Source organism: Moschus berezovskii, chromosome 7, assembly GCF_049115385.1.
Source record: "Moschus berezovskii isolate FMDL1 chromosome 7, NW_MosBer_1.0, whole genome shotgun sequence".
NCBI classification, from domain to species: Eukaryota; Metazoa; Chordata; class Mammalia; order Artiodactyla; family Moschidae; genus Moschus; species Moschus berezovskii.
In genome coordinates this window covers 35086429-35107169 of record NC_142466.1, presented here as the reverse complement: position 1 = coordinate 35107169, position 20741 = coordinate 35086429, and the positions used below count along the sequence as shown (strand labels likewise).

General features: G+C 37.3%; 1 protein-coding gene across 10 annotated transcripts in view; it reads left to right on the top strand.

Annotated features, from left to right (window-relative positions):
- CCDC171 (coiled-coil domain containing 171) overlaps window positions 1-20741 on the top strand; it is a 336009-nt gene that overhangs the window by 227246 nt on the left and 88022 nt on the right. For 9 of the 10 annotated variants that reach the window (XM_055428191.2, XM_088837892.1, XM_088837890.1 and 6 more), the window contains one exon: window positions 3127-3258. The exons of the other annotated variant lie outside the window; for it this stretch is intronic. In XM_055428191.2, coding sequence (XP_055284166.2) covers window positions 3127-3258 — 132 coding nt within the window. The remainder of the gene's footprint in view (window positions 1-3126; window positions 3259-20741) is intronic. 10 annotated transcript variants of the gene reach the window in all.

Sequence of the window (20741 nt, the reverse complement as noted above, 5' to 3'; positions counted from 1 at the left end):
GTGATGATGGTTGTTTTATTCCTAATTCACACTAAAATCTTAATTTTAAAAGGTGAACCTAATTTTCCTAGTAGGATGAGAAACAGTTTTATTGTTTTAATAATGTTACTTCAAAAATTTTTTTTGACAATAAAGAAATTTACTTTAAACTCTCATTTTTGAAAGGGACCATTTTGTATCCAGTGGGCAGTATTTCCTAAAGAAATCCTGCTTCTGTCTTTTCTGCTCGTAGTCACTTTGTTCTCAGCCTGTGTATTCTATTTTTCTCATGAACAAATTTAGTGCAGTAAGGTGAGTCTTTTTACTTACTGTCCTGTGTTGAGCCGTTTCCTGTTTGTTCTTATTCACACACTGATATTCAGACTTGCCTTTTGCATTCTTTCTGAGCCATTCCCCTCTCTCCTTTAGCTTTGCTGTTCATTGTCGTCTTTCCCTCCTGCTCTTTGCTGCACCATTAGACTTTCACTAGCCCTAGTGTCACTGTTTCGTATTCTTTCAACATGATGCATTCGCTCCCTTTATCCATTAAAATAAAAGAATTCCTGGTCAATCCTTTATCAAGACTTAAAATAAAAAACTTTTTCTTGAAATATTTGGTGAACATTTTAGTTTGCCTGTTTTCAAAGTTTTGATTTAATATAAAAGTGGGAAAAAAGCTCTTCCATTTTAGTAGAAATATTTGTGATGTTATTTCTGTTATATATCATGGGCACTGTCTCTTTGTGGCACCGCCAACATTCAACAGATAATTTATAATTAAATGAGAGTATTAACACATGCATGCTATTCAAATAATGTTGTAATTGTGATGCCCATCATTAGGTTTAGCAAAACAACTGCATTTTGGGTTTTTTCCCTATCTCATACAAATACGAAGAATTACTTCATTTGGCAAATTAAATAATGTTGTAGTGAAAATGTTAATTTGACAATAAATCACAGTTTTAAATGCCAGATGCCCCTGCTTAATGTTGTTCAGAAAGTTTATTTAGAGGATATACAATGTGACTTGCTGTTCCTGTATGTCAAGCTTCACAGATGAAGTATGATGCCTGATATTAATCGGGTTAAAGGACCTCTAGTGCCTGGAGTGTGTTGTGGATTGTACCTACATTGCTCATAGCCACCCCCCCGCCCCCTGCCCTCCCACCCTTTGCCCGTATTAGCAATCTGCTTTTGTACTTTGACATCCAGGATTTCCCTAGTGAATTTTGTCACAGAAAAAAGAGAATCATCAATATCGCAGTTAAACTTGACTTTCAAAGCTAATAGTATCTCATTTGGGGGCTCAAATTTAATAAATTTTCTTTGATTCTGGGTGAGTTTTTAAACATCAAACAATGAATTGGCCAGGGTGCAGTAAAATATTTAGATCTATTGACTGTTGTTCAGAAGGGTAGAAGGCAAAACACTAGTGGTTTGATGTTGATAAATTCTCAGTACCTTAATCCACATTAATGTTTTCTTTTATCTGAGTGCAGATTGGTGACAAAAAAAAAAAAAGAGCAAGAGAAGGTGTCCATGCATATAAAATATAAAACGTAAAGCAAAGGCATTTGTAAAATGTGATTTATTTTGTTAAGTGAGTTTAAAGCATTCTCATCCTAACTGAAGACTAGAGACTGTTTGTTAAAGATAAATATGCATTCTGTATTGGGACGGTGGTGTGAATATGGTACTCACACTATTATACAAATTGCATTGTAGTGTATGTTTTACAGCATACACTTTGACATGCAGTTATTGGCAGAAATTCTTCCACTCAACTTAAGAGGATAAGGATGTTTATAGCCTAGATTAGCACAAACTATGAAAGATGTCATCATGTGTTTGTGTATGTTTGCTGATTTAAGGAAACTTTATGTTGTATGATAGTTCATTCATAAAGTAAGAAATAATTCAAACAGTTTTACAAGCTACCCAAGTGGAATAGAAAAATGAAGGTGAGGGTTCCTATCATTTATTATTACCAAGTTATATATGAAGTTGCTAAGATAAAACTAGAGGTATAAATACAGGTATTTGAACAATGATGAGTCTCCCCATTCTTGACCTTTGCTACCTTGTAAAAACTCATTTTGTCCTGTGACTTTAAGCTAGTTGTATGCTATTTATCAAAGACACAATGTCAAAGAGATAAAATTTTAAAACCTGTTCAGGCGTAAGAAAAGTTAGGAAATATGCTTACATGTGAAAACTCTTATCATTACACTATGTGATTAAAGACGAGAGCCTGCTGATCTTAAAATTAAACTGTGGAATTTTTGAGGTTTTTACTAAATTTTGAAATTAAAAATGAAAATACCTGTTCCTAAGCATTTTCTTTTATTCATGTTATATAGTGAGTATTTCTCATTTGTCCAGAAGGTGGCAGTGTAATATCAACTGCATGTGATGCAGAGACCAGCTTGCAAATTGGTATTTCTCCCGTGTCATATCTGTGATGTGTTTGTATTGTTACCTTTCTGAATACTTCCAGTATAGTACAAATACTACTGATTTTATCCATTATCTTATTTAGAAGTAATGTGACCAAGTTGGCTTATATGTATTTAATCATTAAGATTCACATTTAATAAGAGTAAAGAGGGCAAACAAACCTCTTTCTAGTGTATTTTTAAGTCTCCTTGTGTGTTGAACATATTTGTTTTTATTCTAGAGTACATACTGAAGTTTTCTTGTCGAAGAAGTGCCTAATAACTATCTTGTTTAATATATACCCATTAATACTGGTTAAATTAAATATGTTATTAAGAGAGTGAGAATAAGTAAGCGATTGCTGTTTATTTTTGATTCTTGTGGGCTTGTTTTTCCTTCTTTCCTTTTTCTTTTGAGGGTGGAACAGTGAAAAAATAATTCAAAACCTCTTGATCAGAAGAGCTCCAGCGACTCTTCTTCCCTCTGCTCATTTCAAGCGGGAGGATGCTTTTTCTTCTTAACATTCTCCCCCAGCACTCTGAATTAGAGATTTATTTGCAACGAAAAATCAATTAGTCCTAAATTTATTCATGGATTTCAGGTCTAGCGATCAATGCAAGTCCACTCAGTGGGCTCAAGGGGACCCAGTTCATCCCAGTTAATGTGTCTGAAGGGGAATTACCATTGATGCTATTTTTTTCCCTTTAGGTCAGAGATCAGATCTCGCTGTCACGGACTGCGGCAAGTAGGAATGACTTCACCCTGCAGCTTCCCAGACTGCACCTGGAGACCTTTGCAATGGAGGGGCTCAGGGGCGGGCCAGAGGTTGTAGCATGCCAGGTTAGAGTCTAAATAACATTGTTTGCTATTGACACATGGAGAAAAATAAATTGCACTTACTGGGGAGAATGGAAGAAGCCTCAAAGTCTTCTGACTAACTTGAAGGAGATGCAAATAATTTTTCCTCATTTTTCTTCTGTCATGTAACACTATGTTTCACAAGTAATTGTATTTTTTTTCTTTAGAGCCTAGAACTAGCCCCTTAAATAATCCAGAAAAGTATTTTTTGCCAAGGAAAAAATATATGTTTCATAGCTCAGTACAGTATTAAAAGAACATTCTTTCTGGGCAGCAGACGACAATAAGACACTAGGCTGTTATCTCTTCAAGACTGTCTGAATTTGTAGCTCTAACTCTTTTAAAATAAATCACTTTAGATAAAATTATCAGGATAGATATTTGACATTTTTCAATGTTAATTCCAAAAATATCCAATATTCTTAGGTGGTAATTTCAACAAATCTAGAACCCAACTCTCCTTTGCATGAAGAGAATTTTGTACTTTAGTGATTAGTTTTAAAGAACATTAAATATATGCCAAAGGAGATATTTAATTTATAAAACTCAAAGCACTAAATCATAAAACCTTAAATAACTTTCAACTTAATAAAAATGTTTATTTTCAAAAACATACTTATTTTCAGAAGCTGCAGCTAGCCTTCTGTTCTAGATTACTATTAGGTTATTGTGATTATTATTTTTTCCTTAGGCTTAAAAATATTTTGAATCAGACAAAACAAAATTTCGTGTGTATTTTATTCTCTCTTTAATGTCCAATTTCTTTATTATAAAAATCTATCAATGTTATATAAACTATAGGGAGCCTGATAATTCCAAAAGAGGTTGTTCTTGTTCAATGAAACCCTAGAGTTTTCAGTGTATTTAAGAGAAATATCTCTTAAAACTCTGTCTCTGCTTCACATTTTGAGATTTAAGATGAACTTTTTCATTCTTCAAGTTTATGACCCTGTGAAATTTTAACTTTGCATAAAATTAATGTCACTACAAGTGGGGCTATGTTAATTTTTTTCTACATGCTCCATGCTGCTGCTGCTAAGTCTCTTCAGTCGTGTCCAACTCTGTGTGACCCCATAGATGGCAGCCCACCAGGCTCCCGCGTCCCTGGGATTCTCCAGGCAAGAACACTGGAGTGGGTTGCCATTTCCTTCTCCAACTACATGCTCTATACCCTAATTTAATTTGTTATTAGTACTCAAATTAAAACTCAGCAAAGAAAAAATACTTGCTGCTTTCATTAGAATGTCCACATATTATAGTAAAATATATGTAATTATACAGCAAAGCATAAGACACTTATTTTTAGTTATAGACTAGCATACTGTGCTATTATTTAGTTCAAGATTAAGATGTACATTTAAAATTTGATTATATGTGAGTAAAATATGATTTTATATTTTTCTAGTGGTTGTAAAATAATCCTGTACTTGGTTATCTTAATTTGGAATCTCCCAGGGCTTAGTACTTGTCATAATTCACAAATAAATACTTCCCCCAAACTCTAGATTTTGATGATTTGGAAAGAGACTGATTCCTAGGAATGCCATTTTTTAAGGCAAAACATGAACTTTCTATAGTCCTGACATCTGTGAATAGCAAGAAGGAAATGTATAAGCTTGTATTTTAAACTACTGTCTTTCCCAAGTTCTAATAAAAATAGTTATATGGGTTGCCATATACCTAAACACTTGAGTAAGTTCTGTATTGGTGTGCTCTAATATGCATTATAGTTTAGTAATGTATGTTGGTTTAGTATGCAGAGAAGAGCACATGATTTGGGCCATAATAGTTTTTCAGGCACACACGCGTGCATGCACATGCACACAAGCATGCAATTGTGATATGGAGTGCTTTGAGGAGAAAGGCACTGTATTAGTTGAAGACCGTAATTATAATACTTATAACTGCCATTTTAGTGAGCATTTACTATTTATCATGCTGCTCTATAAATAAATGATCTCAATTAATTCTTACAATGGGCCTGTCAAGCAGACAGCATTATTTTCATTTTACAGTTGACAAACAACAAATATAGCAGGTAACTTTCCTCAGATGAACAGCAAATAAATGACTTAAACCTGGTAAGAGTCTGGGTTTAAGTCTAGGTACATTTGACTGAAAAGCCTGAACTGGTAAAATCTGACAGTAAAAATCAAGACGCATATTAAATGGTAAGCGTAAAGCCTTTGAAATCTGTGGTGGAGTTTTTCTTCCATTTATAAAGTATACATTATGCATCTGTGTCTGAGGTAGGTCATAGTTTATGGTGTATTGTAGACATATTCACAGATAAAACATTTTGCTTCCATTTGATAGGCTAATATTGTGGAACTCTACTTTTCACCTTTGCAGTATATGTATATACTTATACTAAGTATGCAGCATATTTAGGGATTCACTATTTGTTTAACTTTGTGTTCTGTGCTGGTGAGGTGGACTGTTCAAAGTGTGCCTCATATTTGATTATGACGAGGAGAGGCCCACTATGCAGAATGTGGTGGTGTCTGAATTATTTGGCCAACATATGCAACCCTCATTTAGAGCAGGAGGAGCTGACGTTTTCCTAGACAGCCACTGTCTCTTGTTTCCGAAGGGGCATGCTTTCTTATAGGTATAATCCTGGGTGGAGGGAGGGCCAGTGAGCACAACTGAAGGCTGAGAGGATGAGTGGATTACCCAGAAGAGTGTGTGACTGACACTCTCCTACAGGAGATAATTCAGCTTGGCTAGTCTCTGAGATGTGCTAGCTTTTACCCTGTTTCCTTATCTGCAGCAAAGTGTCATGCTTACAGTTTCTCAGGCTTGTACTGAGTTTGGATGAGGCAGTGCATGTAAAGTGGGGAGCACAGCGCCCAGCACAAAGGCAGCAGACAAGCAGGGTGGCTCTTGTTATTGCACACCTACATACTGCAGTATGAGACACCTTGTAAAGATGACGTAAGCAATAGTAGTATAGCTTGATTTTATTCCTTTTGGGGTGTGTGGGTGTTTTTGTTTTTTTTTTTGGTGTGTGTTTTGTTTTGTTAAGAAATGGTTGTTGTTCAGTCACTAAATCGTGTCCGATTCTTTGCATCCCCATGGACTGCAGCATGCCAGGCTTTCCTGTCCTTCACTATCTCCTGGAATTTGCTCCAACTAATGTCCATTGAGTTGGTGAGGCCACCCAACGATTTCATCCTCTGTTGACCCCTTCTCCTCCTGCCCTCAATCTTTCCCACCATCAGGTCTTTTCCAGTGAGTTGGCTGTCTGCATCAGGTGGCCAGAGTATTGGAACTTCAGCATCAGTCCTTCCAATGAATATTCAGGGTTGATTTCCTTTAGGATTGACCGGTTTGATCTCCTTGATGTCCAAGGGACTCTCAGAGTCTTCTCCAGCCCCACTTAGGATCTTTTCTTTGTATCTTTCCATTTGGTTTTTTCATTCTTTCTTGTTTCTTCAAAGCTTTTAGTTTTGGTCAAGATCAACTTTAGCTCTCTATTTACTTTTCCTTGTTACTTGATGTTCCAGTGAGGCCAAGTTGCCAATGAACCCCTGTCTAAGATCATATGGCAAGTTTAGAACTATTATTCCTTTGGTTTTATCTTCTTAATAGCAGCATATTAGTCTACTAGGACACTGGACAAAAAATAGAACACCTAGAATAGACAAGTTAACTTTAGCTGAAAAACCCAGTACAGTGTGAATGCAGAGGACTTTGTAAGAAAAGATATTCTGCCTGTAATTTATTAAGATAATACCTATTACTCATTGTCTTATGCTTTAAATTCTGTTTTTTCAATGATTGTATGATGCTTTTAATATCTGGAAAATATTAGCAGACATCCAGTAAGTGTCTGTGCCTCCATTCCCATTCAATGATAACCAACACAGAACAATATCAATGTTAATGTTATGATATTATTGCATGCTTATTCCATACCAGTTACTGTCCTAAATAAACACCTTACATTTCCTTTCTCATTTAATCCTTGCAACAATCCTATAATAATGGGTGCTCTGCTTTTATCCATTTTCCAAAAGAATAAACTGAAACTTATTAAGATGAAGAAAATTGTTAAAGGTCACATATCCAGTGAGTAGGGTCCCTGGTCTGTTCATTCTTTTAATCATGCCTTTCTGCCTTCCTTGCACCATGGCATATCGTTTTGTGTGTGTGTGTGTGAAGATAGCTGAGAGGAAAAAAAATAAAGGGTAGGGTTTGTCTGTAAAATATAGTTTCTTTTATGAGAAGATCATGGCAAAAATAGAATCCAAAAGAGGTTAATGGGAAATGTTACTTAAATTGTGTATTTCAGCCTCTTCATCTGTAAATTGAAAATAATAGAAGTTTCAAACTCAGTGTAATGATTGAATGGGTTAATCCATTGAAGTGCTTAGAATGGTAATGGGTACATGGTACGCATTCACTGTTTATTAGCTTTCCACCAACGTGAAAGCTTCATGAGGCCAAGAACTTGATTTTGTTCACAGTCACACCATCAGAGCTCAGAACCCTGCCGCACACAGAGGAGGCCCCAGTGCACAAATACTTGATTTCAGGCATTAGACAAGTTGACTCAGGAAGCTGCTGTGCCTAAGTTGTGCATGCCTTTAAGAAATTCGGAATCATTTTTTAAAACTAAACCCACTTCATTTAAGAGGAAAAGTCCCCTGAACCATCTCATAGAAGTGTGTAAGGCGTCGTACACAATAGCTATACCCCTGGAAATGTAATATATTTTATAAATATATGTTTATAAACACTTCATTAGAAAGGCTTCATTGTGAAACCATTTGTTTTTTAAACAACAGAGTCTTCACCATAAATCCAGTAATCGTTTAATCACCCATAACCTACTGTGTTATTATGAAGTCCTTACTTGGTATGGTTGTTTGTTATGTGTTATACCCACAACTTTTGGGATACTGTGGTTTTTTTACATTTAACTTACTTTCCAGGCATAGAAATTTCTTCCAGCTATTTTGTTGTATTTATAAAATTAAATCATAAAAGAGCATCTTGAAAGGATATTTTTTAATGTAGAGAAGAAAGAAAAAAATATCTGTACCTAGGTACTAAACTGTCAGGGAATAAAAATATCAAGAATCAACCACTCTTAATAATTTTTTACTTGTGTTCCCCGTTATACTGCTTGATGCAACAGCCTTCTAATTGTACAAGAATCATGTTCATTTGGGCACAATTAGAAATTAAAGAAATGTTAGACAATTTTGCTTGTATTATTTATCTAATAATTATTATCAACTTATTCCATCCTCATAAATGAATTTTCAGATATCTGATTATTTTTTAAAACATAAAAATCAGCCATTTTGAATGAAAATCTCACTAAATATCTATAACGTTATGTAAAATTCTCCAATTGTCCCTAAAAGACTAAATGACTTCTATTAGTTCTTTAGTTTTTTCTTTTTTAAGTATAGTTCTTTAGTTTCTGATTCTAAAAGAAAATTTTACCTTCTTTATATAATTTAGGTCTTCCCTGCTTTTCAGATGTCAGTCCTCCCTGGGTCTCACTGTCTCACAGAGTTGTCAGGGTTTAGTCTAAGAGTCTCCATGGTGAAGTAAAGAGAATATATTTTGTGACAGCTGTTTGTCTCACAGATATTCTTTTTCACTTATTTTTGAGTCCATGACTGTGCTTTGAATGTTTGACATTATTGGAAATCTGACCTTTTTGGTAAGTGAGGTCATTTTTGTACTTAAGTATCAAAAAGATTTGAGGATTATCTATACTTGTTATCAGTGAGTGTGTGGTTCTCTTTTAAATTCTAAAAATTGAAATTCATCTTTTAAATTTAAAAACCTAATATGATTTTAGATTTTGGTTGTGGCATCAAAGAGAATGTTGAAACGCTACCTTCTTCAAAGGATGGCAAGTTCTTCTGAGGGAGGAGCTGTTTGTTAGGGGGAAACAATTAGCTGGAAAAATCATATAGTTCATCTGAGAGCAAATGCATTTTGATGGGAAAAAAGCCATCCTTGGTCTCATTTAGAGCTTGACAGCTATAATCTCCAATTCCACAGAATATAAATTGTGTCAATGAGGAATCTAAATGTCCTGGATTTGAGGCCTAACTCAAGGATAAATATAAGAATTAGTGAGTTTATTTTTCATGTTGACACCAGGAAGAATAAATGGCATTTTCTGACATAATGTTGTCAGAGAAAATATTTTTGTTATTTGCTAGTTCAAGTTTTAGAATTCTATTCTGAAGATTTGACAGTGCACAAGCAGACATTAAGTTTCTTCAAAACTTGCTGGTACCTCAGCTGTGAGGGATGCTAAATGAAACAAAATATAAAGAGAAGTAAGATGTTAATGTGTACAGAAGGACCAATTTTAGGGTCTGTTGCAAATTGGGGTGAAAGTGAAAATGAAAGTGTTAGTCACTGAGTGTTAGTCACTCAGTAGTGATTCTTTGTGACCCCATGGACTGTAGCCCACTAGGCTCTTCTGTTCATGGAATTCTCCAGGCAAGAATACTGGAGTGGGTTGCCATTTCCTTCTCCAGGGGATCTTCCCGACCCAGGGATTGAACCCGGGTCTCCCTTATTTCAGGTGCACTCTTTACTGACTGAGCCACAAGGGAAGACTAGGTGTGACAGTGGTTAAATAATTAAATAATAGCATTAAACATTGAGTTACCGTCATTGTGAATTATGCCTTGTCCTGAATCGTATCTTCTCCTAAGGCTACAGGACATTTTCGTTTTTGTTGACCAGGAAGACTGCTGGAAACAGCCTCATATGTCAGTCATTGTTAGAACAGGTCAAGTGTCATCACCTACGTCCCCTCACCCTCCCTGACTCCCTTCCTCCTTCTTCAGCCTCTGTGATGTGCACTTTTATTTCCCCTCTTTCTTTTGGTGGTGGTCCTGGAGGGGATAGGGGATACACTAGTCAGAATTTTAGGGCAGAATCTTGAGAGTAAAAATGTGAAATTATGGGTTTTGGTCCAGATATTTTACCAGGTGTTACATGCTAACATTGTTTTCTTAGTCCCTGTATTTTATTTTAAAGGACTTGCTGTTTTAAAAAAAGTATTTTTCTTTGTAGTTAAAACATAATCTTGGGGATCAAATGATAGCTAACATTTCTTTAAAAAAAATAAATATCTGTTAAGACTAGGAGTACTAAAAAGTTTTTTTTTTTTTTTTAAATAGTTAGCTGATGGGACATTTTACATCTTGTATCATGGATTTTATTTCAGGTTAGTGGTGATCTGAAATGAAGGGTTTTCTTTCCCTGTTGGGACTTTAATCTCTTTGCCTTTGGAAAATCACAGGATAACATGAGGGCAAGGAAATATGTCTGTATAAACCTTCTGCTACACAGTATGTTATATTGAAGAATCTTTTGACTAACTCTTTAACTCAGCTGAAAATATTCATTAATTATTCCCTATGGATATGACCCGGAGAAGGCAATGGCAAGCCACTCCAGTACTCTTGCCTAGAAAATCCCATGATGGAGGAGCCTGGTAGGCTGCAGTCCGTGGGGTCGCTAGGGGTCGGATACGACTGAACGACTTCCCTTTCACTTTTCCCTTTCACACACTGGAGAAGGAAATGGCAACCCACTGCAGTGTTCTTGCCTGGAGAATCCCAGGGACGGGGGAGCCTGGTGGGCTTCCGTCTATGGGGTCACACAGAGTCGGACACGACTGAAGTGACTCAGCAGCAGCAGCAGCAGCAGCAGCAGCATGGATATGACCTGGTATCAGCAATCTGAACTAACCCCAAGTAAAATCTGATAGGAATTATTTAAAATGAGGTCTTTTTTCCTAGTTTTTTTTTTTTGTGTATCATTTCTTCCTTTATTAGTAGGGAGAATAATTTGGAAGAAAGTAAAATCATAGCCAAGTCACTGTCACAAAAGGTTGAAGAGATTATACAACTTTATCTAAAAATAATAGAATTAGCCCCAGAACAGATGGAATCCTTCCCCATAGACATAAATTACCCAGGTAACAGGAGTCCTCATTATTTCATCAGGTCATTGTCTTTTTCTCATGGAAAACACACAGTCTTTTCTTGTGAAGGGTGAACATGAAGTATCATCCTTGTGGTACTGAGTGCTGCTGGAGTTCTCTGCTAATATCACCGTCTGTGAGCTTCCAGCCCTTACTTCTTCTGGTGCGTCAGCTTGTCACCTGTAACATGGAGATGATGATACACTTGTCCTACTTCATCTTAGGGCAGTTGTGAGGATCCCATGACATGGATGAAAGTACTTTGGAAATTAAACAGCACTCTTAGGTAGTTTTTAAATTGTTTTCCTTTAAATATTTGACTTATAAACGTTCCTTGATTGGGTGTAAGGATCAAGGAACTTATTTTCAATCTCAGGTTGAGATTTTTGCCCTTCTAAAAGACAAGCAAGTAAATCAGATGATGAGGAGGTTAGCAACTGTGAATCTGTGCAATTTTCTATATGTCATTGAGTTTGCTGGAAATATCATGCTGATCAGAATGGCAATTTGGAAGAGATAAAATAGTGCTGTGTGTGGGGGAAAGAGTCAAGCAATGTAGTATTGGAGAAAGCCTGCGTGGAAAGTCAGAATGCCTGGATTGAAGTCCTGGCTCTGTGATTTAACCATCTTGGCAGGTCACTCAACGGCCCCGAGCCCCCTATTTCCTCATCTTTAAATGGAGGTGGTGAAGCCTGTCTTGCTTTCACTCACAGAGTTGTGGGGAGATCAGATGGGATAATGTACATGTGAGGGTGCTTTTATATTGTAAAATGCGAAATTAATATAAGCTATGTTAGACTGAACTGCAAATAGGCCTGGTTTCAGGAAAAGTAACCTAAGTACATTAAGGGAATGTTTTAGTGTTTTGACTCTTGGAGACTTTTGACTGATGACATGTTTGATACAGGTTTCATGTTAATAGAAACATGCAATAAAAATAAAATGTTCAACAACTCTCTTGTTTCCTTACAGGTCAGTATAAAGCTATGGGCTGACACTTTGGTGAATGCCCACCGTACACTTCTGAGTAATTATTCTACAGAGTAATTTAAGCATTACTACTGTTTTCATATGTTATTTTTAAATATTCTTTTAACTCATCTTCTTGCCTTTATTTATGCTATTTAATTCATTTTTTGGACATCAGATTTCAACTCTGAGATGTTAACATTATTTTGCCTGAATGTGAAATGATTTAGACACACCAGATAAAATCAGAAACACAAAACATATGAAGGTAAAGAGCTTTTTTGTTGTTGTTGCAATTTTCAGTTCCAGGTAGCCCAAAGCAGAAAAGCTGCTGAATGATATGAACAGCATTTCTTTGCTGTTAATATTAAGAGGCAAAAGCTAAATCCCAAACTTGACTCTCTCTCTATCTTTTTTTTCATTTTTGAAGTCTTATTTGAGTATAATCCTACTCGATAACACCTTTTAATGCTCATTATTGCGAGACTGAAGCCTGCGCACACTTGAACTCTGAAGTGCTACAACAGAATTGCTATTCATTGCAGCTACTTGGACCAAAAAAAACAACAAAAAACAGTGTTTGATGGACTGCCTAGGTGAAGACCTGGGGAAGGAAGGGTTATCTACAAATTGAGTGAGTTTATTATGGCTTAGTGATTTGCTGATTGATTTCATTTGCTGTCAGTTAAGGCTCTCTTAGTGTCAGTTTTCTTTGCATAATGCCTTGAAATAAAGACCGATGAAGTTCTTCAGATTGATGCCGCTTATATAAACTGACCCTGATTTGCCCTATTCTGCGTGACAAGTTAAGTGACAGCAGTTAGAGGAAAATCCAGCAATGAATATGCAACTTACCGATTAAGGGAAATGCAGTAAATCATTCAGTCTAAAACTAGGTACAAAATAATTTCTTGTACTAATTCCACAGATGCCTTGAGTTTCATTAAACAGACTATTATTAGTCTCAAGAGTGTATGTGTGTAGGGTTGTGTGTGCATATTGATAGAGACAGGCAAATAGGGAGAGGGACAGAAAGAGACAGAGGACTAAATTAAAAAAGAGAACTAAAAGTGATCCTAAATCTTTTCATATAAAGTAAATCTTCCTCTCCCCACTTAAACTTGGAATTGTCAGAATCATGGTTTAAAAAATAGCTTATTTGAGGTTGTAGAATGCTGTGTAGAGACATTACTTTGCCAACAAAGGTCCATCTAGTCAAAGTTACGGTTTTTCCCATGGTTATGTATGATGTGAGAGTTGTACTTTGTACTGTGAAGAAAGCGGATCACCGAAGAATTGATGCTTTTGAACTGTGGTGTTGGAGAAGACTCTTGAGAGTCCCTTGGAGTGCAAGGAGATCCAACCAGTCCATTCTAAAGGAGATCAATCCTGGGTGTTCATTGGAAGGACTGATGCTAAAGCTGAAACTCCAATACTTTGGCCACCTCATGCGATGAGTTGACTCACTGGAAAAGACTCTGATGCTGAGAAGGATTGGGGGTGGGAGGAGACAGGGACGACAGAGAATGAGGTGGCTGGATGGCATCACCGACTCGATGGACGTGAGTTTGAGTGAACTCCGGGAGTTGGTGATGGACAGGGAGGCCTGGCGTGCTGTGATTCATGGGGTCGCAAAGAGTCGGACACGACTGAGCGACTGAACTGAACTGAATGCTATGTATTAGGTAACCAATGAAACATAAGGTCATTTTGAAGCCTTTAAATGCTTTTCAGTTTCAGAACTTTCTAGTAAAGTGCTGGTAGCTTTTCTTTTTCTTTCAATGGCCAAAATTTCATAGTGCTGATTAAATAACTGTGGAACTTTTATGGGAAAGACTAACTTAGGAAGTAACTCACTGAGAAAAACGTGAAACACTAACATCTGAATATCTGTTCTGAGTGAGAGCTGTTTCACTCATAGCCTTCAGGTAGATTTCCCCTGTGGAGTGGGTGACATTGCTTCCATATTGCAGAGCAGTGTTTTGTTTGGAGTATATTTTATGATGCATATTAATCAAAGTGAACCTGAGTTGGTGTAGCTTCCTTAGGATCAAAAGGGCAACATAGAAAACAGAGCACCAAAGTGAAGAAAACACCAGGGTTCTGTTTTGGTGGAAGGAAGTTCAGCAAAGTGACATATCACAAACCTAAGTGGTATCTGTGATGTGTTTAAAAGAGGCATACATTCCATGTTTGCCAACAAGGCTTTAAAAAGTCCTCAAACCGTAGATCTTTGATTGAATGGTTATCTGGTAGAATGATTTACCCACAACATTTAAAATTTAGAAGCAGCAGCCCTATGTCTTTAATCCTAAAACTGAGAAGGAAATCATGATTAAATTAAAACATGCTGCTTAACTTTGTATATTTATTAAGTTATGTCATGGGACAAAATAGAAAAAAAAATCTTTAAAAAAAAAACTTATTTATCTATTTGGCTATGCCAGGTCTTAGTTGCAGCATGCGGGGGTCTGGTTCCCTGACTGGGGATCAAACCCGGGCCCCCTGTCTTGGGAGCGTGGAGTCCCAGACACTGAAACACTGAGAAAGTCCCTGAAAAGGAGAATCTCTGAGATACTTAGCATAGGGACTTACCCTAAGCCCTCAACAGAGAGCAGTTAAGATTATTACTCTTGAGACAGTGGGTGTGAATTGAGGAATGTTACGATTCTTCATCAAATAAGAAGAGATTCTTTATTTTGTGCTAGTCTTTTTGCAAATCAAAGGCACATATCTGTTCCATGTCAGTAGGACTCTCCTGAGACATTCTTTTGGGGCCCCTCCTCTTTCTTTATATTCTGAAAGCAGAATAGATATGAAATTCCGGTCACATAAACTGCTTATCTTTTCTTGCATATCTTTCTAATTTGTTCACTCTGGGTAAGGTAATGCAGACTCCTGAAGGGCCTGGAGAAGTAGCTGTCCTAGAGTCCAGACATGTTCCAGGTAAGAAGAGCAAGGTCATTGGGAGCCCACAGGCATAGTTTTCACATCTCTGACAGCTGGTAATTCATGGGGGGCCTAGGAGCCAAGATAGCCTTTGCATCAAAGTTTTCTATTTATTCTAGAAAGAAAATGGAAATATAATTTGAGAGTATTTATTTATTGCATTGGTTATAGCTTTATTTATCTTTATTTTTTATTTTAGTTTAATTGAGATATAATTGACATACAGCACTGTATAAGTTTAAGGTATATAGCATAAGCTGACGTACATATAGTGTTGGGAAATGATTGCCATAGTAAGTTTAGTGAACATCCATCATCTCATATATAAGAAAGAAAGAGAAAAATGTTTTTCTCCTTGTGATGAGAACTCTTGGAATTTACTCTCTTCACAACTTTCAAATCTACCCCACAGTAGTGTAAACTATAGTCATCGTGTTTTACATTATATTCCTGGTATTTACTTATCTTGGAACTGGAAGTTTCTATCTTTTGACCACCCTACTTCAGCCAGTTCCCCCTCCCCTCACCTCCAACCTCTGGTAACCATAAGTCTGATCTTTTTTTTTCCCCCCTGAGTTATTATTTTTTTTAAATTCTTTAATTAAGTGAGATCATAACAGTATTTGTGTTTCTCTGTCTGACTTATTCCTCTTAGCATAATGCCCTCGAGGTCCATCCATGTTGTCACAAATGGCACGAGTTTCTTTTTTTTAATGATTGAAATATATATATTTATATACACTTTATCCTTTCATCTGTTGGTCAACAGTCTGGTTGTTTCATGCCTTAGCTATTGTAAATAATGCTGCTATGAATATATGGATGCAGATATCTCTTTGACATAGCATTTTTGTTTCTTTCTGATATGGTCCCAGAAGTAGAATTGCTGGATCATTTTTCATTTGGGGAGGAACTTTTATACTGTTTCCCATAGTTGCTGTATCAATTTACAATACCACTGACAGTGTACTTGTGTTTCCTTTTGTCCACACCCTCACCAGCATTTGCTCTCATTTGTCTGTTTGATTTGGTGATAACCGTTCTAAGATACCAGGTGACATCTCTTTGTGGTTTTGATTTGTATTTCCATTTCCTGATGATTAGTGATGTTGAGTACCTTTTCACGTGCCTGTTGGCCATTTGTATAAATGTGTTTTTGGGAAAATGTCTTTCAGAGCCTTTGCCCATTTTTAATTGGATTATTTGTCATGATACTGAGTTTTATGAATTCTTTATAACTTTTGAGAATATTTAGAGAGCAATTCAATCCAGTAAATTGGCTTTAAAAAATAAAATGATCATCAGCTCTTTCAATCATATAGATTTGGGTATGGCTAACATCATTCATTGACTATGCCAAAGCCTTTGACTGTCTGGATCACAATAAACTGTGGAAAATTCTGAAAGAGATGGGAATACCAGACCACCTGACCTGCCTCTTGAGAAACCTGTACGCAGGTCAGGAAGCAACAGTCAGAACTGGACATGGAACAACAGACTGGTTCCAAATAGGAAAAGGAGTACGTCAAGGTTGTATATTGTCACCCTGCTTATTTAACTTATATGCAGAGTACATCATGAGGAACGCTGGGCTGGAAGAAGCACAAGCTGGAATCAAGATTGCCGGGAGAAATATCAATAACCTCAGATATGCAGATGACACCACCCTTATGGCAGAAAGTGAAGAACTCAAAAGCCTCTTGATGAAAGTGAAAGAGGAGAGTGAAAAGGTTGGCTTGAAGCTCAACATTCAGAAAACTAAGATCATGGCATCTGGTCCCATCACTTCATGGGAAATAGACGGGGAAACAGAGGAAACAGTGGCTGACTTTATTTTTTTGGGCTCCAAAATCGCTGCAGATGCTGATTGCAGCCATGAAATTAAAAGACGCTTACTCCTTGGAAGGAAAGTTATGACCAACCTAGAGAGCATATTGAAAAGCAGAGACATTACTTTGCCAACAAAGTTTCGTCTAGTCAAGGCTATGGTTTTTCCCGTGGTCATGTATGGATGTGAGAGTTGGACTGTGAAGAAAGCTGATCACTGAAGAATTGATGCTTTTGAACTGTGGTACTGGAGAAGACTCTTGAGAGTCCCTTGGACTGCAAGGAGATCCAACCAGTCCATTCTGGGGGAGATCAGTCCTGGGTGTTCATTGGAAGGACTGATGCTAAAGCTGAAATTCCAATACTTTGGCCACCTCATGAGAAGAGTTGACTCACTGGAAAAGACTCTGATGCTGAGAAGGATTGGGGGCGGGAGGAGAAGGGGACGACAGAGAATAAGATGGCTGGATGGCATCACTGACTCGATGGACATGAGTTTGAGTGTACTCCGGGAGTTGGTGATGGACAGGGAGGCCTGGCGTGCTGTGATTCATGGGGTTGCAAAGAGTCGGTCACGACTGAGCGACTGAACTGAACTGAACATCAATGATGCAACATGTACCTGCCAAGAACAGGGTGCTGTGGGATACAGAAGTGACTCAAATATCTTTCCAACAGGAATATGAAATTTATGATTGAAATGAGATGGAAAAATGATTGCTCATTTTTCATGCTTTATCTTTGTAGAAGAGGCATAGATAAAGTACCATAGCCTGATCTGTAGAAAGTGAAAGAATGTGAAGTCGCTCAATTGTGTCTGACTCTTTGCAACCCCATGGACTGTATGTAGCCTACCAGGCTCCTCCGTCCATGGTATTTTCTAGGCAAGAGTACTGGAGTGGGTTGCCATTTCCTTCTCCAGGGGATATTCCTGACCCAGGGATTGAACCTGGGTCTCCCGCATTGTAGGCAGATGCTTTACCATCTGAGCCACCAAGGAAGCCACGTGATTTGTAGAGGAGAATGAAATTCATCCTTGCTGGGAAGAATAGGAGAGGCTTCATAGAGGAGGTGGCTTTTGTGTAGGCCTTGAAAGTAATGCAGTTACCCTTTCATGTAAATTGGTACTATCAGGAAATACAGATGGGAAATACCTGGAGTTTGAGCCTGAACCACTGTAGTTCTGGAGCAGTGACATCTATGGAATTGTCTCATCTGCAAACAGGGTAGAACTAAATGATTGGTAAGATTCTTTTCAGTTAATTAAGCTCAGTTGTAAATAAATTATCTTCTCTGCCGGATTTCATGGCAGTCTTCTTATTTGTTCCTTCATAATGCACAAAAAGTAAATTCGTTAATTTAGTTGAATATCAGAAAGCACATTAGAACCAATTTGTCCTTAAAACAATATAATAACTTTTTCAGAGTGATTCTGTTAAAGTGCTGCACTCAATATAAAGCAAATTTTGAAAATTCAGCAGTGGCCACATGACTGCACAAGGTCAGTTTTCATTCCAATCCCAAAGAATGGCAATACCAAAAAAATGTTTAAACTATAACACAATTGCAGTCATTTCATGTGCTAGGAAGGTAATGCTCAAAATCCTTCAAGCTAGGCTTCAATGGTACACAAACCGAGAATTTCCAGATGTACAAGCTGGATATAGAAAAGGCAGAGGAACTCGAGATCAAATTGCCATCATTCTCTGGATCACAGAAAAAGCAAGGGAATTCTGAGAAACATCTACTTCTGCTTCATTGATTACACTGTAAAGCCTTTGACAGTGTGGATCACAACAAACTGTGGAAAATTCTTAAAGAGACGGGAATACCAGACCACCTTACCTTCACCCTGAGAAACTTCTATTCCTGTCAAGAAGCAACAGTTAGAACCGAACATGGAACAATGGACTGGTTCCAAATTGGGAAAGGAGAATGTCAAGGCTATATATTGTCACCCTGCTTATTTAACTTATATGCAGAGTACATCATGAGAAACGCCGGGCTGGAGGAAGCACAAACTGGAATTAAGATTGCCAGGAGAAATATCAATAACCTCAGATATGCAGATGACACCACCCTTATGGCCGAAAGCCAAGAGGAACTAAAGAGTCTCTTGATGAGGGTGAAAAAGGAGAGTGAAAAACCTGACTTAAAACACAACATTCAGAAAATGAAGTTCATGGCGTCTGGTCCCATCACTTCATAGCAAATAGATGGGGAAACAATGGAAACAGTGATAGACTTTATTTTCTTCAGCTCCAAAACCACTTCAGATGGAGACTGCAGCTGTGAAATTAAAAGATGCTCCTTGGAAGAAAAGCTGTGACAAACCTAGATAATGTATTAAAAAGCAGAGATATCACTTTGCTGACAAAGGTCCATATAGTCAAAGCTGTGATTTTTCCAGGAGATGTGAGGGTTTGATCATAATGAAGGCTGAGTGCTGGGGAGCTGGTGCTTTCAAACTGTGGTGTTGGAGAAGACTCTTGAGACTCCCTTGGACTGCATGGAGATCAAACCATTCACTCCTAAAGGAAATCAACCCTGAATGTTCACTGGAAGGACTGATGCTGAAGCTGAAGTTCCAATACTTTGGCTACCTGATGGGAAGAGCTGACTCATTGGAAAAGACTCTGATGCTGAGAAAGATTGAGGGCAGGAGGAGAAGGGGGTGACAGAATGAGATGGCTGGATGACATCTTTGACTCAATGGACATGGGTTTGAGCAAACTCCGGAAGATAGTAAAGGATAGGGAAGCATGGTGTGTTGTAGTGCATGGGGTCACAAAGAGTTGGACATGACTGAGCACCTCAACAACAATATTTATGTGCTTGAATGAATTTTGTTACAGAATAGAAATTTTAGAAATTACTGAAGTAGATGATAACTCTGACTAAAGCATGTATACTCCCAAACCAATTTGATATACATCAGAATAAGATTGGAATCATGGTAAGAAAAGAATTGCTCCTAATAAAGGCATGAAATGTTTTCTCTGTTTCTCTCTTTACTGATTTGCTTTTCTTTAGATATATTGAAAATTGTTCATATTGGATTTAATGAAACCACAGACAAGTACATCGAATTCTTATAATTCCAACTAAATGGCTTTTTAGCACCTTTGTAAAATTTGATGGAAAGACACTATGGATTTCCTTTGCTGAGATTCATAAAGCTAACAATTTTATGTGAAAAGAGGAAAGACAAGTGTTCAACGTTGTGTGTGTATTAATATATTTATTCTTTATCAGTAGTTTAGGTCAGGTGCACTTTCTGCATGCTGTCCATTTTGAGAAACTGGATTGGACAGTTTTTCTTTGGTTGTGAACAGTTAGCTTTCAGCCCTGAAAGTAATTTATGTCTGTAACTTTTTTTTGTCCCATCACTTCAAGGGAAATAGATGGAAAAACAATGGAGACAGTGTCAGACTTTATTTTTTGGGGCTCCAAAATCACTGCAGATGTTGATTGCAGCCATGAAATTAAAAGACGCTTACTCCTTGGAAGGAAAGTTATGACCAACCTAGATAGTTTATTAAAAAGCAGAGACATTACTTTGCCAACCAAGGTCCGTCTAGTCAAGGCTATGGTTTTTCCGGTGGTCATGTATGGATGTGAGAGTTGGACTGTGAAGAAGGCTGATCGCCGAAGAATTGATGCTTTTGAACTGTGGTGCTGGAGAAGACTCTTGAGAGTCCCTTGGACTGCAAGGAGATCCAACCAGTCCATTCTGGGGGAG